Raw genomic sequence first — 27928 nt, 5'->3', positions numbered from 1 at the left:
TCTCTTGTTGATCTTGGTGTCTTTTAGATACCATCATAGTGCCCTACAGTGAGCACATTAGGAGAGTATGAGAAAAGAAAATCAGCTAGACTCAGAAGTTGAATACTGTTGCAATAGCTCAAGCTATGTAAGTCTGCCTTACTACACTACAGGTTTCTAGAAAGTCCTCTCAGACTTGAAACTGGGTCTGTATAAGAGATTGTCTATACATACATATTTTCAGAACAGCAATTAACCTCAAAAATTTTAAGTCAAACCGGAACAGAAAAAAATGAAGTGTAATTTCTGATATTTAAAATATTACTTTTCAGAGCTTATTGCTCACACATATTCTGTACATATAACCATTTTAAAAACCTTATTTTACACTCTAAATGTAAATGCTCAAAAAGCATTAAAACAAATTTAATGAACACGTTGATACAAACATTGCTTTTAAAAGTACATTTTCTATGCTGTTGAGCTCTTTAATATTTCTGTTTGATAAGACAAAATTTTCATAGAATTAAAGGGGTAAACTTTGTTTTATGAAACAAAGGTTCCATAATTCTGGATTGTATTTCCAGAGATATTTTTGCTCCTGATTTTGCCCACAAATACTATTAATAGCTATTAATAGTGTTAATTAACCATTAACAGCAACAGAGTGCTATAAAAACAGGAAGTCGCCTGAGTCTTGTGATTTCAACAATTCATCCTTCTTTGGGCCTGCAATAATTTCAGCATCAGTCTGAAGGACCAAGAGCACCAATTGTAGAGCTCTGCGCCAAGCTTCTATCTTAGCAGTAATATTGTCACACACTTTCAAAGTTACTCCTATCTTTCCCTTCCTAAATTCCTCCAAGATGTAGGCTGATGGTGAACCAAACATGGCTGCTCTTCTGAGATGCTGCTGTATGACAGTGCTGGTTTCAAACTCTGATGTACAATTTGCTATATTACCCATGACAGCAAAAAGGTACTGGCGCCAACCACTTGCCAAAACACTAAGTACCAACGATTTATATTGTTCTGAAGATTTTGTAAACCAGGAAGAGGCAAAATGAAGCTGGCTTGTAGAGTTTTGAATTGTTTTTTCCAGTTTTTCAAGAAAACCGAGGCATAGGAGCTCAACTGCACCACCTCCTGGAAAAACAGCCTGATCAAGAAGTGCATGATGCAGACGATATGCACAAGTCCAAAACTGATCTTCCATGGCTTGCATCTTTGACATAAAAGGGCAACAGAGCACAACTGTTACCAATCGAAATCCTTCTGCTGTTAAAGCAAGTGGGATTTGGCCATTGACCTCCACCAAATTTAATTCCAGAGTTCCATAGAGATTCACACATATGCCTTTGACAATGCAATCCTCATTCACTTGACTGATATAAGTCACTATCTCAGCTCTCATAATATTACTAAAAGCTATCAAAACATTATGGTCCACATGATTAATTATCACTATTTTATGTAGGAGACATTTTTCTTCTAGAATTTCACACGTGTCACCATGTACCAAAATTAAATTAATATTAGACTGAATCAGAAGGTCTATTACAGAATCAACCCATAAGCTTGAGCTTTCCTTTGAATGAGACATATTTTCTGAAAATATGCTCATATTCTCTAACCTGTTAAACCCTAAATGGTGACAAGTTTCAGTTAGATCACCATCTATAAGGATAACACGAATAGGCATATCCTGAAATTGCTTCATAGAAGCAGCTTTTGCTGGACATACAAGCGTAATAAAGCCAGGGTAAACACATGAATGACTTTCAGATATTCCTGATAAAGAGCATGTCACAATTTCTGAAATATTAAATTGGAAAGGACAGGTATCAGTTTTTTGATTGGCACCCGGAAGCTGGCATCTGAGAATGTCCTGTATCAGTTTTGTTGCAGATTCATTTCCATGGCTAAGAGAAAATGCTAGTTGTCCCAAACAACTGAACTTGTCAAAAGGTTTTGGGCATCCATCCAGATGTATTGTTCGTTGTGCTGATGGACATTTATTTACATAGCTAAAGTATCTACTGTGGGTTAATTTTGATCTTGTGTTATAAGTCAATACATCCAAATGACAATTATGCAAATCAGAGTTTTTCTGAATCATTGTCTTGCAAACACTGAAAACAAAATTGCTGCTCATTGACTCAGATAGTAAACATTTCGTACTGTTGATGATGGGGGTGCCTGGATTGATATCATTTGTTTGCTCGATCATATGATCTTCTGATTTTTCTTCTGATAGTTCATTTTTAAGCAGATTTAAAATACTAGTGCCATACTTGCTACCTGTTATCTTAATGTCTGTGAACTGCCTTCCAGAGGGGCTGCAGCTACTGTTGATAAGGCTCAAGTCATCGCATTCTATAGGAATATCCTTTAGCTTTTGCTGTATATTGTGTAGTGATAATGTAATAGACTGCACTTGTTCAATGCAAGAATCCAGACCTTCAGACATTATAGCTACTATGAGTGAAAGTGGAACATCATGTTGAAGGCACTCAAGTACAGCATTGCTCCATGCACCAACGAGAAAGAGCAGAGTGGTCATCCCTGTTTTATAATCTTTGTTCTGTGCTTGGATGGCTTCATTAAGAAGCTGCCCAACAGCACTGTTTAAGTCCATGTTTTCAAGAAGTCTTAGTGGAGAAGAAATCAACACACCACCAGGAATATTTTCATCAATTATAAATTTGGACAATTTCATGGGTCCTAAAAGTGTCCGTCCAGTGGAAGCCAAAGCTGAAAGTTGTTGCAGACCAATATGTCTCTTTCTGTTCACATTTCTGAAAGCCATGTTCCCAGGAAAGCTGCAAACAAAACACAGATTTGTTGTTTTGGTTTTTATGTTACCCTTTGGACACTGCTGATATGTTTCTCAGAGATAAAGATGTACCCCGTTTAGACAGAAATTAAATTCTATATCTCATAGAAATTAGTTGATATGGCTGAATACTGGATAAATGAAATGCTAGCTTTAGCATTAAGGAATGAACTTTAACCAAATGTATTGGGATTAGTAAAGACTTAATTGAGCAATTGGCTTATTATTGGTGGAGTGATAGGAAGCAATAAAGACCAGACTCCATTGCCAGAAATTGGCACTATTAATTCAAGCATTATCCATTACACAACCATTGGAAGTTTAGCAGTGCACTTGATCTCTGAGCAACAGCAAGATGGGACCAGACAAAACTAGATTTGATTTGCTGTTAATTTAATAAGAATAATACAATTATTTCACCTTTATTTCTCCTCTTCTGTCACAATTTTTAATGTCCCTTTTTAACTTAGACTCTGGGGACTTCACAAGAGCCCTATGTAATCTGGGGCCACCGAGATCCCTGCAATACAATTTGCTTATAAAGAAAATATATGAATGATTGTGTTTCTATCTCTTCATAACTCTAAACTTCAAGATAGTTAGACTCCATCAAAAATTAAATAGTTATTTCTTTTTCTAAGAAAAAGAGGAAGTGCTGCTTCCAGAATACTGCCATTTTTTTAAAAAAAAACAACCAAACAATTTATACCTGCATGGTGTTACAATTAACTCAGACAAATGAAAAAAAGCTGCTTTGATTTCTGGATTTGCTCTGAGTAGGCATGCAAGCAGATTCTCTTTGTACTAAAATCAAAGTTTATCCTGGAATGTGCAGTCTCTTTCTCCCATTCTTCTGGCAGATAAACAGAGTAGGTCTGTAGAGCCTTCCAAAAATTAGAATTATGCATAGTCATATCTATTGCATTTGCTAATAAATGCTTAGGACATATTTTTAAAGTAATCAACATCTTTATTAGCTTGTAAGGTTCTTAGATATATGCATGAATACAGAAGGAAGAAAAAAATATATAACACAAAACTGGTTAGTTCTTCTAGCATTTTTTTCTTGGCAACTTTCTTTGCTCATAATCTAAATTTGTTTGGCTATTTATATCAGTCTTTTCTCTGAACAAGTTTTTAAAACAGAATCGTCAATGCAATTGTTTGTTGTCTTAATTTCACATAAAAATAATGAAATTACACTGCTCTTTTTAGAACTAACAAAACTTTTCAAGAAATATACAAGAAACAACATTTGGGCTGGGTTCCCACAACACACTACACTGAAATGCAATCAGCTAGTTTGTGGCTCAGTGTGTTGTAAAAATCCATTGTGGTGACTGCATGATTTGAAGCATTGGGTAAATAATTTCATTAACCAGGACTAGCATTTTATGCATTATAGTATATGAGAAGAAACTTTATATTGGGGAGAGCTGAATAACTGAAATATTATTCATGTAATAAAGCAGCTGTACAAGAGTACTGTCAGTTGTTGCAAAGGTGCAGAAGTGTCTAGATTGGAAAGGTTTATGGCCCACTATTGATGTTGCATAGCAACAGTAAGACCTACTCATCACCATTTGGGCTCATCCATATTATCTGAATTTCTACCCCTTCCCGTCAATCCTTTAGAAAACAATATATCCTAATTGTCTTCAGTCCTGCAGGCCATGAATAGAAAGAACATCCTCAGATGTGCAGTGCTTACTCTTCTTTCTCCCAGCTGATCAACAGAAAACCATCCTCCATTGTCTCTATCTCCTACCTGCCAATAGTCCTGCAGTAAAAAAGATTCATCTCCACTCCATGCAAAAGAGAACAAATTGATAACCTTAGTCGAGGTTTGTACATTTATTTTATTTGTATTTCGGATCTTATGCTGGCAGAATAAAATCTGATGGTCATTATGGTAGGGAATTTCCGAAGGTTAGGATTGATTGTAAAATATGTAAAGGACCATACTGAAATATTTCAAAGGCTTTGGCTGCCATTCCTCAGTTGCTTTTCAAAATTCTATGAATTCTGATGATGATATGTCAGCATGTTGGCAATTTTGTAACCAAGTACTTTTCCCAATAGATGGGACCATGGTTGCCTGCTTCTATAGTGACTTGTTCAGGGAAGTTCTAAATAAGGAAGAGACCAGATGATATTCTCTCTGGAATAGTGTATTTCAACCTCAGTAATTTTAAAATGCGTGAACTTCAATTCCCAGAATTCCCTAGTCAGGCAACAGAATGATATCACTAAGGTCCACAGAACCCAATGATGCACAGGAAACTAGCTATGCTGTGATTACAAATATATTAAAGCAGAGTCACCAGCAAACTCAGCACTCCAAAACAGGCAATTTGAGATCAAACAGGTCTACAGTGGGCCCTGAAGCGTGCAGTGCTCTGATATAAAAAGTCCTCAGGGGGGGTCAGCAGGGCACAACTCTCCCTTGCTAAAACTCTTTCTGCTGACACAGTAGGAAAATTTCAGGATTGATCTGCAAAATTTGCTTCAGAACCTTGGGTTACAGTTATGCTTATTTGATCAGTGGATGAGAAAATGGCATTATCTTGTTTCACTGGTCAAATGATCCACTGGTATGAAAGGGCAAACGTATATATATAGAAAAAGACCAGCAGTGCAAGGACCTTTTTCTCCACCAACAAGGTGAAACTGACCAATTCCCCTTTAACCCAAATTGTGTTTCCCCCACCCTCCTCAAAAGGAAAGTCCTTTCCAGAAAGAAAATGAAAGGCTGCTTGCTTCCCCTGGGCAGGTGAAAGGCTACAGGAGCCGGGAAATCTACCACTTAAGGCCTTGTCAACCACTATTGAGACAGAACAGTCGTCCATCACCATAGCCCAGGGGAAGGAAGAGGCAGAAATCTGGAAAAGGATTTCTTCAGTTGGCTTCACTTTCTGCCCGAGGAACAAGTAGCTGCTGGCTGCCACCTGGAAGAGCTCTTCGCCCTCTTGCTCACCCAAATGAGAATAGAAGAACCGGATCGAAGTCGGCGTAAAGCGCCACAACACCCTTGTTAGTTGCTTAAATCTATCCCGTTCCCCTCCACAACCTTCCTCCTGCCAACCCAAGAGCTCAGCGAGACTCCCGGGTTGGCTGTCCGTTTCTCCGCGCGGCAGGCGAGAAATCCTCGAGCAGCAGCTATTTCGTCCCGCCTGCTCTGCCTTGCCCGACCCTCTTCCTCGAGGCGACAAGGGAACGATTCGGACCGCATCCAGACCAGCTCCCAATACTTGTACTTGGTCGCCCCAGATTCAGGATAATATAGGGGGAGAACAGGGGAGCTCCCTTTCTTATTCCCAACCCCGCCTCTGGGGAAGCAGAGAAGTGGTCGAGGAAGATGCGACTCGCGTCACCAGAGGGAGGGACAGCGCGGCGCGAGAGTGTCAATCAACAACATCTGCTGCTCTCCTCCCCCCCCCCGCACCCTTCGCCCAGTAAGGTGGGGGAGAAGTTGGGCAGAATTGAGATGCAGGTTTTTCCAAAGGAGCGCGCCAAATATCTCCCGTGAACTGAATCGGCTTTAAAGCAATTACCTGTTCAGCTTTAGTTTCTTGTGAATGTTAGAATCCGCGCCTTGAACCCAAGAAACTACTAATCCTTCTTCCATAAAGGCCCTAATTTTGCCTCTTTGCAAAGGAGGCGCCATCGGTTACATTTCGAGCAATCATGCTCTGTGCGATGCTTGCCCCGAACGGAAATGTATTCTGAGCATGCTCGATAGCATCTGAAGCTTTTGCCCGCATTCTGCCCTTACTTGAGCGAAAAGATGAAAAAATGAAACAGTGAGTGAGAGAGAGAGAGATCTATTGAGACCATGGGAAGCTTTTCGAACAGGGGAATAAGCATTAATATAATTCGACTGCATCTTAAGTTGCAAAGAACTAAATAAAAGCAGGGAGTGGGATCCTAATGACAGCATTGGCTTCCACTACTTTCCTATTGCTTTGAAAATTATTTTTGGAGTCTCCTACAATATTTAAATACATTCTAATCAAGAGTTCAGAAAAAGGTGCATAATTTTTCTACTACATTTTAAATATTTTAATCTTTTGTTGTGCGGTTTTAATATTTGCTTCAAAAGGTATTGATATGTTCAGGTCAGTTATTAAAGCTCATTGAAAATCGTAAATTATGTAAAATAGCAAAAACCGACAGGAAATTCACGAATCACTTTTATCCTGTGGTCCTCTTATAAATATATTTTTGCTTTATCTGCCGGTTATTTCATCTAGGAACTCATTCGTGTCAATAATTATTTCCCAACTCTGTTTTCAGTTCATATAGTTGCTTGAGCTTTTTATTATTTCCGATAGTCCTTCAGTTTAGTACGATCCCTACAGAAAAGTGTAAAAAAACGAACAAGAGGCTTTACAACCCTAAGTAATGATTCGAAGGATTTTATGAAAGACTTGAGCCAAAAAAAAAAAACCCTTTAGAAATAAGTCTCGTGAAATCGCAATAGTTTCCAATATTATTGTTCTGATCCTGCTGAGACCTTGATACATTTATTTTCACTGTCTGCTTCTGTGACTGGTAAATGGCTAGAGCAGACACTAAGAACCCTGCGTTGTTACATACGAAGGTTTGTTTGGTGTTCCTGCTGGGTCAATTTGGCTACCTTGTTCTTTCGTTAATGAAAAGCATCCCATGAAGTGGTCAAAAACCAACGCCTTATTCCGAATATTCCTACCGCAATAATCTCAGCGCACATTGAATTCACTCTGCCACCACGTCCTTCCTTGGCTTATTGCAAAAGAATTTGTCAACCAGCAGCTACCCAAGGAAACCAACACTCAACCTCCTAGCGTCCTTGGGAGCGCGTCTGGTTACTAGGACGCCAGCGCCTCGTTTGTTGTGTATCCAGCGGAAACAGCAACACGAGCTCCGAATGGCGTCACAAAGCCCGACCGTCACTCGCGTTTCTTGATTGGCCTTGGTAACGAATAGACGCGAGTTTTCGCGGGAATCTTTTCTGTCATTGGACAATCCAGGCACATAGAGGCGGAACGTAATCAATTTTTGCAGGTGGTTTGGTTTGTGTGGTTTCTTGAATAAGTGAACCCGGCTATTGTAAGATAATGGTGAGTGTTTGTTTTCCCAGATTTTGGTAAAGGAAGCAATATCTGTTAATCTTTTTGTAGCCTTTCTCACCTCTCTCTGGATCTAGTTAACCGAATTAAGTTACAGCGTCATTAAATCTCTAAGTGATTCATCCTGACTTTTCGGAATGTTTTTCGCGCCAAATCCAGCCTGACTGGCCGTAGTAAATCTATGCCCTATTTTACTCGCGGATATTTTTAGAACTGATCAGATTTTTAAAAAGCAAGTGTTGTATCTCGATCTTCTGAATTTCTGCTGGGAGGGGGAAAAAAGTTTCCCTACTTATTCCTGAATAAATGTGCAGAGAACTGGTGTCTTTTTTTGCCAATGAATACACGTAAGTCATAAATACCGTAAATCAAGAAATGGGTTATGAAGAAACTAGGGGCGATCTAAATAGCATTTATTGTAGTAATACAATGGATTTTGTTTTCTCTTTGCAGCTGTGATACTTGTAGTAAAAAGGCACCTCATGCGTGGATTTCAGCCATAACTTGCTGACTACAGCGGGCTGAAAATCATGGTTTATAAAACGGGTGTATTTCCACAACACACTCAATTAAAAATAAACATGGCTTAGGGCCATGTATGATTCCAGTTTCCCAGTCTTAGTAAAAATTGCAAATTTTTGCAGTTTATTCACATCTGTCAAGTGTTTCTATTCCTCTTGAGAGGACATACAAATTACATCTGCATGTAGACAGATAAAGTAATTGAAATATAGTTTTAAGGGGGAAATTGTTTTTTACCTACTAATATTTTTGATTCTGCTTATATCTAAGTACAGTACAAATGGACAATATAAGTACCACTTAGTAGTGAATATATACACTTCAAAGCAATGTGGTATTAATAAAGAAGAATATTTGTAGATTGAAATGAGGGGTCTTTGGTCTGATCTTGGTTGTTTTCTTGCAGATGTTTCATTACCCAAACTAGGTAACATCATCAGTGCTAGAAAGGAGTAAGTTTATATTCTAATGCAGACATGTCAAACAAAAGGCCGATATTTGGCCCCCAGGATGCCCCGGAGATGGCAAGAGACTGGCCTAACCTCAGCCAGCTCGGCAGCCCCCAAGGTGTATGCACAGGAGGTGGTGAGTGTGCAGGAGCCGATGGTGTCCGGCAGCAGCGGCTGCGTAACCCGTTGTGAATATCAGGCCGGCCCTCCATATGCAGCATTGCGGCGGCACCGGCAGCACGTGGAGTCAGGGTTGGCGGCACATGATGTGGACCACTGACACACCTACTCTGTCCCATCTGCACCTGCTGCTGGAGGGCTAGCCCGGTATTCGCAGCTGGCTGCGGAGCGCCATTGTGTGCCGGTTGAGGGGGCGGCAGGCTGTGACTGCTAACTGACACTGTCAGCCCCCATGCGCTCGCTGGCCTCTGTGTGCGGGGGCTGATGGTGTCAGGCAGCTGCCCCGGCCCCTGCCTCGCCTCACTCCTCAGGACGAGCATCCTGCCCACCGTCCCACCCGCCAGAGACCCCCTGGATCTCCTCCAACCTGCTCTACCCCCCACAGGGGTCCTCCCCCATGAGCAACGTTGAGGTGGCCATGCTCACCCAGTTGGCTGTGACCACCGCAGCCACCCCCATCCAATGGGCCAGGCCCACCCGGCCTCTCTGAGGGCACCACAATGCTGATGCGGCCCTCAATGAAATTGAGTTTGACACCCCTGTTCTAGTGATTTCCCCTGGCAGTGTTGGTGATGCTGTCTTAGAGGTTCTTTGGTTGGTTGTTTACTGTTTGTTTGGCAATATGGAATATAACTTCCGTGAAATAAATATTTCAAACATTATTTTAACTTGCATTTACTGAAGGCATCTGGATACAAAAAACCAAGTTTGAGTGGCTCCCATCGTCGGAAAAGCAGTGGGTTAAAACATGAGCTTTCTGAAGATCAGAAGCAGGAGATCAGAGAAGCTTTTGATTTGTTTGATACTGAGGGGTGCGGTAGCATTGATATTAAAGAACTGAAGGTATGTATTAATTTTCTTTGTATTCTTTAACAATTTAGTTTGCTTTGAATTTTTTATGCTGCAATAGTTTCTTACAAACCTATGATATCACCCAAAGTGGTTTATTAAGGGTTACATCAGGACTAGCTTGCAAAATCCAACCTTGCTGTTCATCGTGCCCATGGAAGCCCATTATACAGGTTGCCTTATTTTATTTTGCTGCTTCATTACTTAAATAAACTTTGTATTGACTGCAATAAGAAAATAGTACAAAGCATAGATGGTACTTCAGTAAGGGAAGGATGAAGATTGGTCAGTAATTGTCAAAAACTGTTGGGTCCACAGATGGCCTCTTGTGGAGAGAGCATACCATACATTTTGTGCTTTCAGGATCAACTCTTATTTCTTATTTGAATCTTGAGTTCTACCAGGTACAAATAAATTCAGGAGTGCCTGGAAAAGTAGGTATTGTTGTTTCAGAGATTAAAAGTTTTTAATCTTAATCTGGTGATGCATGTTGGAACATAGAACACTTTATAAAACAGTAAATGGCAAGCACGTGCTTAGAAAAAGCATCTGATATATATCAGAAAATAGGAGTTCCTCCTAGACAAGGCTCCAAACCACTACTTTCATATACATGTTGATAAAATTTAGCACAGGATGTTTTTCCAGCCTTGATGCAGCTATCTTTTTGGAGAGAAAGGGAGAGGGAGACAGCAGTCTCAGGGAAACAACAGAAAATCGTAAATTAGAGTTAGTAAAATATAGGGAAATGAAATTGCATGGAAATTATTAAACCAACAGAACATGAAATGTAGGAAGAATAGGACAATTTTCATGGATTAGAGATAAACCTAAAACAAGCTAATTGCAGATCCCTATCAATTCCTACAGTGCGAATCGAGGAGTAAAAGCAATAAAAGATTTAAGAATTATTTATGGCTGTATATTCCTTTAATGGGATGTGCTTTGTAAGAACTATATAAAAACTGTATAAAAGAAACAGACAAGATGTTTAGCATAGCCTAGAGTAAGCCTCACAGCAAGATAGGCAGCAAATAAATTTAACAAATAAATAAATGAATACCGTATATTCCGGCATATAAGACGACTGGGTGTATAAGACGACCCCCAACTTTTCCAGTTAAAATATAGAGTTTGGGCTATACTCGCCGTATAAGACTACCCCTCTTCCAACGCACACCAAATAAAAATTAAAAAACATCAGATTTTATTTCAATATGGTAATTTTAATTCAAATGCTTATGACATGCAGGTACTTAGTAGGAAAACTGTCACTTATAAACATAAGGCTGTTTGTCATCAAACATGTAAACATAAACCAATGCAAGTGGATTAAACTTTTCCTAATTCACTCTAAAGCTGAAAGGAAGGATAAGACAATAAACCCATGGGAGCTGCCATGCTGTTTGTTTTCTAAGCTGTCAACCAAACTGGAACTGATGATGATAGGAGGAAGATAACAAACAATAGAGAGAGCAAGTGCCGGGCAAGTCTCTGGCGAGTCAGCAATGCCCATCATAACTGCAAGCTATTTTTACAGGTTTTGCTGGCGTGACAGTTTCCCTTTAAAAGCCTTCAAAATCATCCTGTTCATCATCTGATATCATAAAAATATCAATGACATCTTGTGATACATTTGTAAGGCAGTCATCGTATGGATCGAATTCCGTATCAGATGGTGTGGTCTCAGCTTTGGCTTCATCTTGCCACAAGTAGTCATCCTCCATACCATCTAATGAATTTGATGTGCCACACTTCTTGAAAGACTTGATTACTGTTTCTGCATCAATATCATTACAGGCTTTTATGACAAACTTGCACAAAACATCCAACTGTGGAGCACGCATGTTTCCTCCTTTTGTGAATGACTTTTCACCGCTAACCTTCCATTCATTCCACTGTTCTCGAATGCGATCTTTAAATGGCTTGTTTAGGCACACATCCAGTGGCTGTACCAACAATGTCAATCCTGCAGGAATAACTGCCGCATCTGTGTTTATTCTTGCAAGCCTTTGCTTGGTGCTAGGAGTTAAATGAACCCTGAACATATCCCACACCAGTAGACTACGTTTTTGAATAAGTCCAACTGGTTGCCTGCTCCATACATTATCAAGGCATAGTTTTACCCCTTCTTCATCCATCCAGCCTTTTTCATTCATATGTACAAAACAACCAACAAGGAACTTGAGTTTCGGCATTGTTTTTCTTTTAAAAATAATCATTGGTCTCAGTTTGGCACCATCAGCTGTGCATACTAGTACCACTGTAAAACTGGACTTCTCATGTCCTGTTGTTTTAATTAAAATTGTTTTTTCACCTTTTTGATGGACAGTTTTATTTCCAACCATATCAAAATTCATTGGCGTTTCATCCATATTTCCAATACTACTTAATGCATAGCCATGTTTAGTGCGCAGTTGTATTACATATCGATGGAAACTAATTACTTTGCTATCAAGATCTGCAGGTAATTTTTGTGCAATTTTCATCTTTTGCCTCAGTACCATATTATGCCTTCCCAAGAATCTAGTACATCAGGATACAGTGGCCTTAAATCTGTTGCTGTGATCTGGGTTAGATTTGGCCCACTGAAGTGCAGACAAACATATTTTATTTTGTGTCACTACATAACCATTTTGGCGATGCTCATTCACCATGTCTGCTACATGTTTTCCGAGTTCTGGCCAATGTGGGGTGCCTCTTCTTAATGCACACTTATCCCTTGGCATACTCTTTATAATGTTTTTTCATTTGCTTTCCAGTCCCGAACCATCTTTTCTATTACACCATATTGTCTTGCAGCAGTGCAGTTATTATGTTCCATGGCAAAGTTTACAACTTTAAGTTTGAAACTGGCTTCATATTTCTTTCTTCTTGCTGGTGGAGCCATGATGGGGTCTTGACTGTTGGACATTTGTATACTGTACTGTATGTACTGGTGCTGTAGTGTATGAACTGATACAGATACTGGTGCTGTACTGTATGTACCCAGTATACAACAACCAGCCAGTCACGGCAAGCGATGTACCTTACCAGTGATTGGCTGGTTGTTGTATACAAAGCCTGCTTGGATTGGGTGGGTCAGCTCTCCCTGCCTGCCCAGTCCTCCCTGTCTCCAAGACGATTCCCAGCAACCTCACCTAGAACGGCCAATGGTGAGCAAGGCTGGGAGTTGTAGTTCAGCAATATCTGGAGGGCCACAGTTTCCCCCACCCTATCTTCTACCTGGCCCTTCTCTCTCTGTCGATCTCTGTTTCTGTCTCTTTTTCCTCTTTAGTTTCCTTATGTTGGTTTTGATACTGTACGCTCTTCCCGCCGGGGACCTGTAAACTTTTCCCTCCCTTTAATTGGATTAGCTGGGAAAGCAAGACCCACCGCATTCCACCTGCGCTGCCGCTCACAACCCCACTTCCTGATCGGACCCAAAGCCGGCAGAGCCACCAGCTTGCAGAGAGAGCAACCTGCAAATAGACTGAGGCTATTTCCCCCAGATCGGGCCGCCTCGTTCCTTTTGCCTGTCCATCCCACCCCGCCCCCCACAAAGGCCCGCTCAGCCCTTTGGCTGGTCCAAAAGAGGTGTGACCAGAGAAAGACGGCGTCTCACAGTGGGCTGTGCTGGGAGATTCCGGAGCATCGGGCCTGGTTAACCTTGGATGGAAGGCCACCAGGGAATCTCATGACTGTAGATTGCAATGGGCGGGGGAGGGGGGACATCAGGGAAGAAAGCAGCATAAGCCTTTTTTGTAACATACAAAGAAAACTGCCCGGTCGTCTCTGTGCAATCGAGTTTCTTTCTTTGGATGCCTATGAAAATCGGAGAAAGATCAATCCGGTGCCTCGTTGTCGTCATCATTGCTGTTTTAAAGGCAGGACTTTAAGTGGAAGTGCTTCCCCATCCTCCAGCCATTTTGAAATGCTATTTCCTTGCCTGACAATTAAAGTCACCTCTCTTTTATTCCTTTTTTTTTGTTTTTCCTCCATGCATGGTTGCCATGTTGAAGAAGGGTGTGTTTTATATTTATCGTGTGTGTGTGTGTGTTTAAAATATTGTTGAGTGAATACATATATGAAATCAACAAACCAGGAGGCCTCTCTATTCCTGATTATGGATTCTCAAAAGTTTTCTGCAAATATATAGATATAGATATATAGATATACACACACACACACACACACACACACACACTTTAAAAAATGGTAGCCTCCTTCGGGAATTGATCACAGGACCTAAATCACTTTCAAACCCTGCCCTGCAAGAGATAGGAAGAGCCCGGCCGTGTGAAGAAATGAAATCTTCGCTCGGGCTTTCCTTGCTTTGGGGAGGAGGGCTTGAGGCTGGATCCCCGGATAGAAAAAGAGAAAGCAGAAAGGCCACGATTTGCATGTCAAAAAATGAGGCGACCTGCCTCTCTGCTCCATCTCAAACTCATCCTATCTAAGCCGGTTTCTTTTCAAAGAGAGAGGAGTGGCCGGGATCTGTCCAAGCAACGCTCTACTTTGCAGGCCAAAAGTGGCCACGGAGACCTTGAATTTCCTTCCGTGTTTATACTGGGGTGGTGGTGAAAAATCTCCGGAATCTGCTGCGGCCCCCACGACAAATGAACAGGAGGAAACCCTTCAGTGGCCCCGCTTGCGTGCCTGTCTTAGGTTGGTTCAGAAAGCCAGAATGGGCCAAGGGAACCAGCAGAAGCGGGTCGCCTGGCTGGTGGCAGCCTCAGTCCGGCTTCCAGGCAAGTCCCAAGATATCCATATTTTCCAGCGTATAAGACGACTGGGCGTATAAGACGACCCCCAACTTCTGAGAAGATTTTCGTGTCTTAGAAAGTCGTCTTATACGCTGGAAAATACAGTACATTATTCTGTATGGAATAAAGCTTTGCAAAGATCTCTACATCTGGTGGAACTCAATTTGGTGGAGCATACCACATTAAGAACCTATAGCATTCCTGGGACAACAATGGGACTAACACTTCTTTAATCAGGAGCAACTCTTTTAGGCAGACAGGCTTGTAGGTAATTTTCAAGTGTGTACTGGATATACAAGTTATTAGCTTTTATATTGCAGGTTGCAATGCGTGCTCTTGGTTTTGAGCCAAAGAAAGAAGAAATTAAAAAGATGATAGCAGACATTGGGAAAGATGGAAGCAGCACCCTAAACTTTGAAGACTTTTTAACAATGATGACCACAAAAATGGTAACATGATTTTACTATCATTATAGAGAGATGTAAGATGCTTGGGGGTGTTTTTGTTTTATTTTACTTTCTTATCTTTGTTTTTGTAAGAATGAAAAAGATTCTAAAGAAGAAATTCTGAAAGCTTTCCGACTGTTTGACGATGATGGTACAGGCAAGATTTCCTTTAAAAACCTAAAGCGAGTTTCCAAAGAACTTGGGGAAAATTTAACAGATGAAGAACTGCAGGTAACTGTTCAGCTTTACATAGCATATTGGGTTTTTATATCATGCCATATAAGAGTTGTAATTCGTCCTCTTTATTGGTTTCTAATAAAAATTTATCTTCAGCCTTTGATTCATTTTTAGTGATTAGTCTTTCCAGTGTTGTTTTCCTGTGTTGTTAAACTATTGAGTCTATTTTATTTACTTTTTCAGTACACTTCCCTTGTTCTGAATTAGCTGCTAATAGACAATTTGTGTTTTTTTAATGCAAATTTTATTATTTTTAATGCTTCATTTTAACAAAGTGGAAGACAATTCAAAACATGATCGGAATTTAAAAAGTGAATAAAAGCAAAACAAAAAGAGAATAATTAAAAGGATATAAATCAGTTTTATCGTTATTTATTAAATTTATATGCTCTCTATCAAATAACTGGGTAGGTTATAATGCCATAAATAACAGAATAAAACACTTAAAATTAAAAACATTAAAACATTGGGTGCTCAATTAAAATACTGAAATTAATAAAAGTTGATAAAAAGAACTTGTGCATAGATGGAGTAGAGGTGGAATCTTCTTGATACCTTCTTGATAAGCAGTGTTACTGATCTACATCTTGGTTCCATTGAAGGGTCTGAAATTAGTTAGGAGCACCTCAATGAACAGTTGATACTTTATTTTTTTTTATAGATATTTTATTAGTTTTTAACTATAACAATCTCCAGTGCCTAGTGTATAGCGTGTTGTCTTGGTTTATATTTTTAAAAAAGGACAATAACAATTAACAATCAATAATAATTAAATTTGATAATTCCATAATTAATATATTGATTAATGATACATTTCTTTGATTTTCCCTTCTCCCATTTGTATTCTTCTTCTTCAACCTTAGTCAAAATATAATTAATATTTTCAATATATAAATGATTAGATATAGGCATTTTTATATTTATACAAATAATAATCTCTCTATATAACATTTTTTCCCAACTTATATTATTCGCATAACCATCATCTCTTTAGTTCTGCATGCATCCTATTTTTATAATTTTTATTTGCTTAAATTTCCTTATATTCAATCCAATTCTTATCAGTCATAATTTCTTCATATTAGTCATCTAACTGTCCAATTTTTTTCATTTAGGTACATCATCCCAATATTCTATATCATGTATTATAAAAATACTATACTTTTTATCTATCTTATAGTATCTAGATAAAACTTCCTTTTTAATCAGTTTATATTTAACATGTTAATAAAAGTTACATCAACCTACTATTTTAACATTTCATATATTATAAAACATACTATATTACTTAAATCTCTTATCCTTCTTGTTATAAGGCCCCTTTATGTTCAAAATTCTCTGTTCTTTTAGCCATATTCAAACATTACCATATTCACGTAATGGTCCACCTGGTAAGGCGAGTCAAATCTCTTGTATCTTTCTCTGGTCTTCTTTTGACGAGTAATTTTCCAAGTTGATGTAAACCGCTTACCTAGCAGTTCCTGTATTTTTACCAATGTTGTTGGGAATACAAAAGATGAAGTAAGTAAGATAAACACTTTCTGTCTCCCAAACTTTGATGGTTCTCCTGATAATTCCATTTTTCTTGTATCAGAACCTTGTGGATTTTTTCTTGATTGTGTCAAATTGTAATTCTTTTCCTTTGTTATTTCATCAATTTGATCATACTCTTCTAATTTGTAGTCTGCTGTCTGATTTATTTGTTCATTTGTTGTTATTTCCTGGGTGTTCTTTAATTGTAGATTTAGATTGGAAATATGCTTGTTTATATCATCAAAGTTGTTTCGAATTTCCTCGTGGTTTTGAGTCTATTGTCATTTGTATTTGACCTAACATTACATATGTTTCCTCCTGAAAAGTGTTTATCTTGCCTTGAAGTATTGCTTCTGGAGGCCCTTGATTTTCCAGGCTAAGTCTTTCAGGAGAAAATATTGAATGTGGCATCCTGTCATTTTTTAATACGTATGTGATATCCATGTTGTCTCCCCCCTTCAAATTATCTTTTCTCAATGTTTTAATTCAAAAGTCAATTTATCAATCAGTCAAAGTTACAGTTCAGTATGTTAAGCCACTTTAAATCCTTCCTGTAGATTCTCCTCTAAAAAATTAGCCAAAAAGCCAGTTTTTCTTTTCCATGAACAGTTCTTAGATTTAAACAACAGTCCAGGTGTTTTTTTTTCTTTCATACACTTTTTAATCTTATAGCTGGCTCTTCCTTTGTTCCCAGCTGTCTTCAAGGTTATTTGCAATTTAAAGGAACAACTTTTTCTTTGTTTCTAGGCATTCTGCCAATTTCTGAGTCCTTATCGTTAGCTTTCTGTTCTCTGATTCTCTATTAGATATCAGCAGTTATTTCTTTTTTCAGTTTTTATTTCAATCAAAAAGTTATTTTTGTTATATATTTTTATAATTCCATCAAAAAAATTAGGGCATAATCTTGAAAAAATTTTAGTTCCTAGATTTGTCCAGACTGAAGTATTTTAAATCAAATTTTAGTATATATCTTTCCTCCCTTAATATTAATTTGCCGCTTCCGTCTGTAAGGGAATGGGGATACAGTACCCTCCCTTCACTTCTGGAGGTTTTCTTGCTTTGGGGATCTTTTCAAGGATTTAGATAGTAGATAAAAGAAAGAAGATCAGTACTCTCACCAATTCCAAGCATGCTGTTCGCCGATGTTCAGGTTCATGCTCTGGGACTTCGGCTGCAAGCAGCCTGGGCTAGACGTTGATCTCACGCTAGCCTTTCTCCTGTCGGGTTCGGAGGGCTTTCCCCGGATCAAACGAAGTGATTGCCAACTACTTTGTGATCATCAGGGTGCCTCTCCTTCACAGTCACCTCTTCGGGGCAACTTCGGACCCATCTAGGGTCCCCCAAGCAGGAAGAAACTAGCCGCGGGGAGCGGAGGTCCGCTCTCGCACAGCCATGCGCTGCAGGCACAAAACCGGAAGTCCCAGGAGTTGATACTTTAATAGGTTTTCAGCATGTTAAGAATTACAAAAGCTTATAACATGCTTAAATGTTGGTGTTCAGTTATGCTTTATCAGAGTTTATAGAATTAGAAAAAAGAGCATGTGATGTCTTACACAAAATGAGCATGTTCAGTGTGCATTTAGAGATGATACACTGTTACAGAATAAACAATCCATCCGGACAGTTTTCTATTTTTTTCTTTCCCTTGTGTCGTATTCAACATTCCAAGGTCATTATATATATTCTGTGAAAAATAGCTTGTATTTATCCTTATTTCTTAGACAGTTTTTCCTGAACAATATGAGTACCGTATTTTCCGGCGTATAAGACGACTTTCTAAGACACAAAAACCTTCTTAAAAGTTGGGGGTCGTCTTATACGCCGAGTCGTCTTATACGCCGGAAAATACGGGTATTCTATTTTATTCCTTTACACATGTGGTTTGGTATATTACTCATCAAGTTTTCTCTCCCCCCCCTCACTCAAAAAGAGTCCTTGATTGGTAGAGTGGCAGTGGGGAGAGCAATTAAACTCTAAGCTGTTTGTTTCAGCAATCCGTCCCCGCGGCTCACCTCTAGCAGGCGTGTGGTTTGCAGCTGCTTTTTGCTAACTTGAAGTCACAGGCTGGTAAATGCCTGTGGGTCTCAATCTGTCTCCTCGCTGCTTCGCACTTTCCAAGCTGGAGATCAGGGTGGGAGGGAAGGATTGGAGGGAGAGGGAGGAGGGAAAGGAGGCGTGTGTGTGTTGTGTGTGTGTGCGCACGCTTCTCCTCGCTGCTTTCTGAGCTGGGAAGGATTGGAGGGAGAGGGAAGAGGGAAAGGAGGCCACGGGCACGCACACACACGCTTTGCATTTTCCTAGCTGGAAATCGGGGTAGGAAGGAAGGATTGGAGGGAGAAAGGAGGCGTGCGTGTGTGTGTGCGTGCACGCGCACACACTCTTCTCCTCGCTGCTTTGCACTTTCTGAGCTGGAAATCAGGGTGGGGGGGAAGAATTGGAGGGAGAGGGAAGAGGGAAAGGAGGTGTGTGTGTGTGTGTTGTGTGTGTGTGCGCGCACGCTTCTCCTCGCTGCTTTCTGAGCTGGGAAGGATTGGAGGGAGAGGGAAGAGGGAAAGGAGGCCATGCGCACGCACACACACGCTTTGCATTTTCCGAGCTGGAAATCGGGGTGGGAAGGAAGGATTGGAGGGAGAAAGGAGGCGTGTGTGCATGCGTGTGTGTGTGTGTGTGTTGTGTGTGTGTGCGCACGCTTCTCCTCGCTGCTTTCTGAGCACATTTTCCGAGCTGGAAATCAGGGTGGGGGGAAGGATTGGAGGGAGAAAGGAGGCGTGTGTGTGTGTGTGTTGTGTGTGTGTGTGCGCACGCTTCTCCTCGCTGCTTTCTGAGCTGGGAAGGATTGGAGGGAGAGGGAAGAGGGAAGAGGGAAAGGAGGTGTGTGTGTGTGTGTTGTGTGTGTGTGCGCACACTTCTCCTCGCTGCTTTCTGAGCTGGGAAGGATTGGAGGGAGAGGGAAGAGGGAAAGGAGGCATGTGTGTGTGTGCGCGCACGTGGGATGGAAGACCAAGAGGAAGAGATCCAGTCTCCGGAGATCCCGGTGCGCAGCCCGGGGGAGTCGCATGCATGCCGCGCGCACGCACACACACGCTCAGCACTGGCATAAAAGGGCGCCTGCGGAGGAGAGAATACTGTACTCATTTGGGCTTACAGGTGGCCAATGAGAACTCAGAAAACTTCGCTCCCTTTCCTCCCTCCCTCTCCCCTACATCGAAAGGGTGTATTAGTTTGTCCATTTTTTCCCTAGGGCATATAAGACGACAGGGAGGGCTGGGCAGGCAGGGAGAGCTGACCCACCCAATCCAACCAGGCTTTGTATACAACAACCAGCCAATCACCGGTAAGGTACATCGCTTGCCAGTGATAAGGTATATCGCTTGCCATGATTGGCTGGTTGTTGTATACTGGGTATGTACCGGTACAGTACAGCACCAGTATCTGTACCAGTTCATACAGTAGAGCACCAGTACATACAGTACTGTATACAAATGTCCAACAGTCAAGATGCCATCATGGCTCCACCAGCAAGAAGAAGGAAATATGAAGCCAGTTTCAAACTTAAAGTTGTAAACTTTGCCATGGAACATAATAACTGCGCTGCTGCAAGACAATATGGAGTAACAGAAAAGATGGTTCGGGACTGGAAAGCAAATGAAAAAGCGTTAAAGAGTATGGCAAGGGGTAAGTGTGCATTAAGAAGAGGCACCCCACATTGGCCAGAACTTGAAAAACATGTAGCAGACATGGTGAATGAGCATCGCCAAAATGGTTATGTAGTGACACGAAATAAAATATGTTTGTCTGCACTTCAGTGGGCCAAATCTAACCCAGATCACAGCAACAGATTTAAGGCCACTGTATCTTGGTGTACTAGATTCTTGAAAAGGCATAATATGGTACTGAGGCAAAAGACAAAAATGGCACACAAATTACCTGCAGATCTTGATAGCAAAGTAATTAGTTTCCATCGATACGTAATACAACAGCGCATTAAACATGGCTATGCGTTAAGTAGTATTGGAAATATGGATGAAACTCCAATGAATTTTGATATGGTTGGAAATAAAACTGTCCATCAAAAAGGTGAAAAAACAATTTTAATTAAAACAACAGGACATGAGAAGTCCAGTTTTACAGTGGTACTAGGATGCACAGCTGATGGTGCCAAACTGAGACCAATGATTATTTTTAAAAGAAAAACAATGCCGAAACTCAAGTTCCCTGTTGGTTGTTTTGTACATGTGAATGAAAAAGGCTGGATGGATGAAGAAGGGGTAAAGCTATGGCTTGATAATGTATGGAGCAGGCGACCAGGTGGACTTCTTCAAAAACGTAGTCTACTGGTGTGGGATATGTTCAGGGCTCATTTAACTCCCAGCACCAAGCAAAGGCTTGCAAGAATAAACACAGATGCGGCAGTTATTCCTGCAGGATTGACATCGTTGGTACAGCCACTGGATGTGTGCCTAAACAAGCCATTTAAAGATCGCATTCGAGAACAGTGGAATGAATGGATGGTTAGCGGCGAAAAGTCATTCACAAAAGGAGGAAACATGCGTGCTCCACAGTTGGATGTTTTGTGCAAGTTTGTCATAAAAGCCTGTAATGATATTGATGCAGAAAGAGTAATCAAGTCTTTCAAGAAGTGTGGCACATCAAATTCATTAGATGGTATGGAGGATGACTACTTGTGGCAAGATGAAGAGGAAGCTGAAGCTGAGACCACACCATCTGATACGGAATTCGATCCATACGATGACTGCCTTACAAATGTATCACAAGATGTCATTGATATTTTTATGATATCAGATGATGAACAGGATGATTTTGAACGCTTTTAAAGGGAAACTGTCACGCAAGCAAAACCTGTAAAAATAGCTTGCAGTTATGATGGGCGTTGCTGACTCGCCAGGGACTTGCCTGGCACTTGCTCTTTCTATTGTTTGTTATCTTCCTCCTATCATCATCAGTTCAGTTTGGTTGACAGCTTAGAAAACAAACAGCATGGCAGCTCCCGTGGTTTTATTGTCTTATCCTTCCTTTCAGCTTTAGAGTGAATTAGGAAAAGTTTAATCCACTTGCACTGGTTTATGTTTATATGTTTGATGACAGCCTTATGTTTATAAATGACAGTTTTTCTGCTAAGTACCTGCATGTCATAAGCATTTGAATTAAAATTACCATATTGAAATCAAATCTGATGTTTTTTAATTTTTATTTGGTGTGCGTTGGAAGAGGGGTAATCTTATACGGTGAGTATAGCCCAAACTCTATATTTTAACTGGAAAAGTTGGGGGTCCTCTTATACGCCCAGTTGTCTTATACGCCGGAAAATACGGTATTTCTACAGACAGAGGATTTTATCAAGCCTAATCTCTCTGTCACTGGTAGAAGTGTGGTGCCATTTTTCATATGTTTAAGTGATACAAATACTTATAAATTTGTTCTTACGTATAACTTTACATATAACTGTAACTTCTTACAGTATATATAATTCCTATAATATGTTAAGTTTAAACATAAAAGTTATAAGTTAACACTGAAAGTCTATTTCATGAACATAGTGTCAGATGCTTCTAGAACAGTGCCTAATCTTCAGTGGTTCTCTCCTCTGCTTGCTTCTCAGGAAATGATAGATGAAGCTGATCGTGATGGAGATGGAGAAATAAATGAGGAAGAATTCTTGAAAATCATGAAGAAGACCAATCTATATTAGTGGGTTTTTACCTTTAACAATGACTTGAAAGTTATAAACGTGTTTACTGTTTTATAATGTACAAAAGGGTATCTGGTTGGGAGGGATTTTTTAAATCAGAAACTTATTGTTTATACCATTGTGATAAAGTAATGATTCATGGATGCTAGAAAACTTGTTGCACCTAAGAAAACAGGCCTATTATTTCTTTAATTTGAAGGACATGGTAACAAAACTGTTTTGAAAATAAAGTTATACCATAATATGCATGCATTGGATCATCCTTGGCGCTTACAGTTAAATACAAATTTGCTTTACCTGGCCATGAAAAGTTTAGAAAATGACTAATCTACAGTTTACAAAAGTTCATTTAGTAACAGTTCAAACTTACAATGGCACTTGAAAAAGTGACTTATGACCATTTTTCACACTTATGACCTTTGTAACAGCCCCATGATCATGTGATTAAAATTGACTCATACTTATGACGGTTGCAGTGTCCCAGGATCATGTGATCATCTTTTGCGACCTTTTGATAAGCAAAATCAGTGGGGAAGCCAGATTCACTTAACAATCATAGTACTAATTTATCATCTGCAGTAATTCATTAAACAATTAATGAGTTTTAGGCTCGATTGTGTCATAAGTCGAGGACTACCTGTAGTAGTTTTTCTGTTTTGTATTGCTATAAGCATCAAGTCTAATTTTATGAAAAAGGATAGTGAGGGGAAATTAAGGAACATTAGATAAATGTGTATATGTCTATTTGTCTGTGTCTGAATCTCTTTAAGTCAGTGTTTACTCCTGGTGACTGCTGAACAAGTCCCTGCAGTCTTCTTAGCAACATTTTCAGAAGCCTTCAAAAAGAGGAAACTACAGGCCAATCATCTTGTCACCAATTCCTGAGAAAATCCTGGAAAACAATGGACTTGTACACACCTAGAAATGAACAAAGTGATTACTAGAAGCCAGCATGATCATGTTTGGCATGACCTGCTTTTAACAAATCTTACTCTCTTTGTTGATAATGACTAAATTAGTGGACCAGGCAAATGCTGTGGATATGGTAAACTTAGATTTCAGTAAGGCATTTGGTAATGTAGATCACAGCCTACCTGTTGGTAAAATAGGACAGTGTGGGATAGACTGGATCACTACCAGATGGGTTTGCGGTTGGCTGACCAAATGCACTCAGCATGTAGTCCTCATCAGAACTACATGGAAGGAAGCATGCAGTGGAGTATCTCAAGGTTTTGTCTTAGGCTCAGTGCTCGTCAACGTCTTCATAAATGATCTAGATGGGGGAATACAAGGAGTGCTCATCAAATTTACAGACAACGCCAAGCTGTGAGAAATTGCTCACATTTTAGAAGATAAAATTCATAAGGAGCTTGACAGACTTGAACACTGGACTCTAGCCAACAAAATGCAATTTAGTGGTGAGAAAAGTAAGGTCTTACACTTAGGCAAGAAAAATCAAATGCAGAGGTATAGAATAGGTGGTGCCTGGCTCAACAGCAGTAATTGTGAGAGGGATCTTGATGTCCTAGTTGGTGACCACTTGGGTTTGAGCCAGCAGTTGCTGCAGCTGCTAAAAAGCCAATGCAGTCCTATCCTGCATCAACAAAGGGATAGCATCAAGATCACAGGAAGTGATACTACTCTATACTGCACTAATGAGGCCACATTTGAATCACTGCGTCCAGTTCTAGTCACCATGATACAAAATAGATGCTGAGGCCCTAGAAAGATAGCAGAAAAGAGCAACAAAGATGGTAAGGGGTTTGGAGTCTAAATCATATGATGAACAGCAAAGGGAACTAGTATGTTTAGCCTAGTGAGGGTTTAGGGGTGATGTGTTATTTGTCTTCCTACACTTGAAGTACTGTTACAAGGAAGGGAGATCAATTTATTTCCCATAGCACCTGGGGGAAGAACAAGAAGCAATAGGTGAAAGCTTGGTAGAGGGAGATATGCCTTAGAACTAAGGAGGAATTGCCTGACAATGAGAGCAATCAGTGGAACACTTGGCTTCCGGAGTTGTGGGTACAACCATCATTAGAGGTTTTCAAGAAAAGATTGGACAACCATTTGTCTGGGATACTATAAGGACTCTTGCCTTAAGCTGGGTATTGGATTAAAAGACCTCCAAGGTTCCTTCCAGCCCTATGATTCCATGAATCTATGAAGTGGTTTGCCGTTGCCTATTTCTGAAAACTGAGCCTAAGTGACCAACCCAAAGTCACCCAGTTGGCTTTCATGGCTAAGGTGAGACTAAAACTTAATGGTTTCCTGGTTTCTAGCCTGGTAGTTTAACCGCTTTTGGTAGTCTTCTCTTAACAGCAGCAACTGGAACCAGAATTTTTATTGCTAAACACAATGTTACAAGACCACACTACTTAGCAATGGTAGTTGTCATCATTAAGAAAAGACCCCACATGATCTTGACTTCTGAACACAAAGAGTCACGAATCTGATCACATGACTGCTGGATGCTGTGACTTAGAACTTTGGTGACTGATTGTAAGTACCACTTGTTCATCGCTGTCATGGTCTTTTGAACAGTCTGAACAAAGTGGTCATTAGCTAAGGACTACCTGTTCACCCAAACTGGCTCTTACGATATATTAGAAGCCCAAAAGTTCCTTATGTAAATTATAAAAACCAATCAGATTTTTTCTCCTGATGCATCTATAGCATAGTGCTGCTTCATTCAAGATCTTCTTAGCAGTTCTGTAATTAAAGGATATTAAATTAAGAACTGCAACATTTCTCATATTTCTGTAATGCTGATAATCAATATGATTTTCTTCCCTAGCAGCATTATCCACATGGCAACCTGAAATAAGTGTTGTGTTTTCTCTACCATTAGTTATAAAAGATTTCCCAAACTGCTTTTTATGTCTGAATAGTCCCCGTAGATCTATTTTAGCTTTGTTTTCAAAAATATAGTAAATTTTTGACAATTGTGGAGTCAGTTTTAAGGAAAATATGTTGGCACTTGGTTATTCAAGTGCCTACTCACCTGTTTAATAGTCAAACTATACCAGATGCTATAGGTGAGAAAAAAGACTAGAAGTCTCCCAACTGATTAGTTTTTGTATTTATATTTTGTATTTTAAACTGGCAGGAGAAGGGCTATTATTAAATCCCATGGCAGAGAGTCTTTCACTTTTTTTCTTACAAATTTCCTGTCCAATCCCCCTCAGACTGCTTTTTCTATTAGAAGAAAATTCCTAAAGAAAAATTTCAACACCAAAAAATGGAGGCAAGCAATTATCTGCCAAACAGTGGAAAACAACTTTCATTAAAAGATTCAAAAACTGAATTTAGCATGTATCCTTTGACTATTTTTTATTGTGTCCTTTCACCCTAGTAGCAGATTGTTGAGCAGCAAAACTTAGTTTGCGAAGGATTACCAATGCATTGTCTTACTGTGATTTTACTATGAAGCTAAAGAACTGCTTTCCTTGATTTCTGTTCTTGCTTAACAGTGAAAACCTACTGTAGTAACTATAAATGGATAAGATAGTACAATGTTTCAATATGAAAAGAATTTTAAAGAATCCCACTGTTCTGACCACTTATATCTACATTTCACTTGCTATATTTGATGCCAATTTTTGCTTAGTTCTCTCAATTTGATTTAAGCCACTTCTGGGACTTACCTTACATGCCACTCCATATGGAAAGTGTGTATATGCAAAACTATTACAGCAGTTGAATTTTTTATCTATTGTCTTTCAACTTGGTTAAAAAAAATTAAACATCTTTGTAGGAGGCATACATTTCTGAAGGGTTTTTTAATGTTAGATGTTAATATAATTCAATACATTTGGTATACAAGGTCTTCATTTCTACAAATATCTGTTAATCTTTTTACAGATTATCAAAATTAATATATAATGGCAAACATCAAAGGGTGATTTTAATATTTTTCTGCATTTCAAACATGCTGTTATGTTCCTAAATTTGTCTGTTAACATAACAGACCCGTATGCCCAAGAAACTGATTCTTCATAACAGCTCTTCTATTGACAAGTCAAAAAGAATGCTATTCCACCAGATAACTGATATTTAGTAACCCATTCATAAATCTTGACAATTCAGAAGTTCAGAATTTTCTAATAGCTCTGAAGATATTAACATAATATTAAAAGAAATTAATTTGGTAGCATAACCAAATATGGGGCAATAATAATGCAATAGTGATATCAAAAATAGATGTGATCTGCAATTTGGTGATTCAGTTAATGTGGTTTTGATTTCCAAATAGTATAATAAATTCTGAATGTACTTATGGTGCCGAAACTCTCAGCACCAAGATCGAATGAATCATTTATTCCATCAAAGGTGATCTGTGTGCTGTATTCATAATGTCCAATGTATTCATAATTCTTTTGGCTGTCTATGTATATGTATGTTTAACACAGACTAAATTATTTTAACTTTGTATTATGTTGTATACTACTATTTTGTTTCTAATGTATTATTAAGACAAACACAGATTTTTTCTTCTTGAAATGGCCATCAAAGAACAAAAATCATGATCTATGTTGCCAGAAATTAGACCCATCTGGGGCAGACTGGAAATTAGAACAGAATAGAGTTGGAAGGGATCTTGGAGGTCTTCTAGTCCAGCCCCCTGCTTAAGCAGGGGAACCTATACCATCTCAGACAAATGACTGTCCAGTCTCTTCTTAAAAATCTCCAGTGATGGAGTGCCCATGATTTCTGAAGGCAAACTGTTCCACTGGTTAATTGTCTTCACTGTTAGGAACTTTCTCCTTAATTCCAGGTTGCTTCTCTCTTTGATCAGTTTCCAACCATTGTTTCTTGTCCTGCCCTCTGGTGCTTTGGAGAATAATTTGACCCCCTCTTCTTTGTGGCAGCCTCTCAAATACTACAATGCTGCTATCATGTCTCCGTATTTCTTCTTTTCTTTAGACTAGCCAAGCCCAAGTCCTGCAGCCATTTTTCATTTGTTTTAATCTACAGGCCTTGGATCATCTTAGTTGCTCTTCTCTGAACTTTTTCCAAGATCTCAACATCTTTTTTGTAGTATGGTGACCAAAATTGGTTGCAGTATTCCAGGTGTGGTTTCACTACGGTTTTACAAAGCTGTACTAATACTTCGTGTGATCTGGGTTCTATGCCTCTGTTTATACAACCCAGAATTTTATTAATTTTTTTGGCTACTGCTGCACATTGCTGGCTCATAGTCAAATTATCGTCCACTAGGACCCCAAGGTTCATCTCACTGTTTTTGAGCCAGGTTTCACCTAATCTGTACTTATATCTTTGAACTTCCCTGCCTAAATGTAAAACTTTGCTTTTCTCCATATTAAAAGT

General features: G+C 39.4%; 2 protein-coding genes across 10 annotated transcripts; one reads left to right on the top strand and one right to left on the bottom strand.

Moving 5' to 3' along the window:
* Positions 1-260: 260 nt before the first annotated feature.
* Positions 261-7666, bottom strand: BBS12 (Bardet-Biedl syndrome 12). 9 transcript variants are annotated; one of them, XM_039320186.1, is made up of 3 exons: positions 7527-7666; positions 6370-6589; positions 261-2801 (listed from the first exon to the last, which is right to left on the bottom strand). In XM_039320186.1, exons 2-3 carry the CDS (start codon positions 6480-6482, stop codon positions 650-652), a joined length of 2265 nt encoding a protein of 754 aa, XP_039176120.1. In that variant the 5' UTR covers positions 6483-6589; positions 7527-7666; the 3' UTR covers positions 261-649. The 9 variants fall into 9 exon arrangements, with proteins under 9 accessions (XP_039176120.1, XP_039176126.1, XP_039176122.1 ...); XM_039320192.1 differs by lacking the exon at positions 6370-6589 and adding an exon at positions 4464-4595 and having other exon boundaries at positions 7527-7629; XM_039320188.1 differs by lacking the exon at positions 7527-7666 and adding an exon at positions 4464-4620 and having other exon boundaries at positions 6370-7507.
* A 120-nt stretch (positions 7667-7786) lies between these two features.
* LOC120297498 (caltractin-like) lies at positions 7787-22845 on the top strand. Its single transcript, XM_039320194.1, has 5 exons — positions 7787-7917; positions 9762-9920; positions 14992-15120; positions 15211-15348; positions 22508-22845. Exons 1-5 carry the CDS (start codon positions 7915-7917, stop codon positions 22595-22597), a joined length of 519 nt encoding a protein of 172 aa, XP_039176128.1. The 5' UTR covers positions 7787-7914; the 3' UTR covers positions 22598-22845.
* Positions 22846-27928: the final 5083 nt, after the last annotated feature.

This window comes from Crotalus tigris, unplaced genomic scaffold, assembly GCF_016545835.1.
Source record: "Crotalus tigris isolate CLP2741 ecotype Arizona unplaced genomic scaffold, ASM1654583v1 scf7180000023625.2024221, whole genome shotgun sequence".
Taxonomy (NCBI): domain Eukaryota; kingdom Metazoa; phylum Chordata; class Lepidosauria; order Squamata; family Viperidae; genus Crotalus; species Crotalus tigris.
The sequence above is the reverse complement of the archived record's forward strand: the minus strand, read 5'-3'. Positions and strand labels throughout refer to the sequence as shown.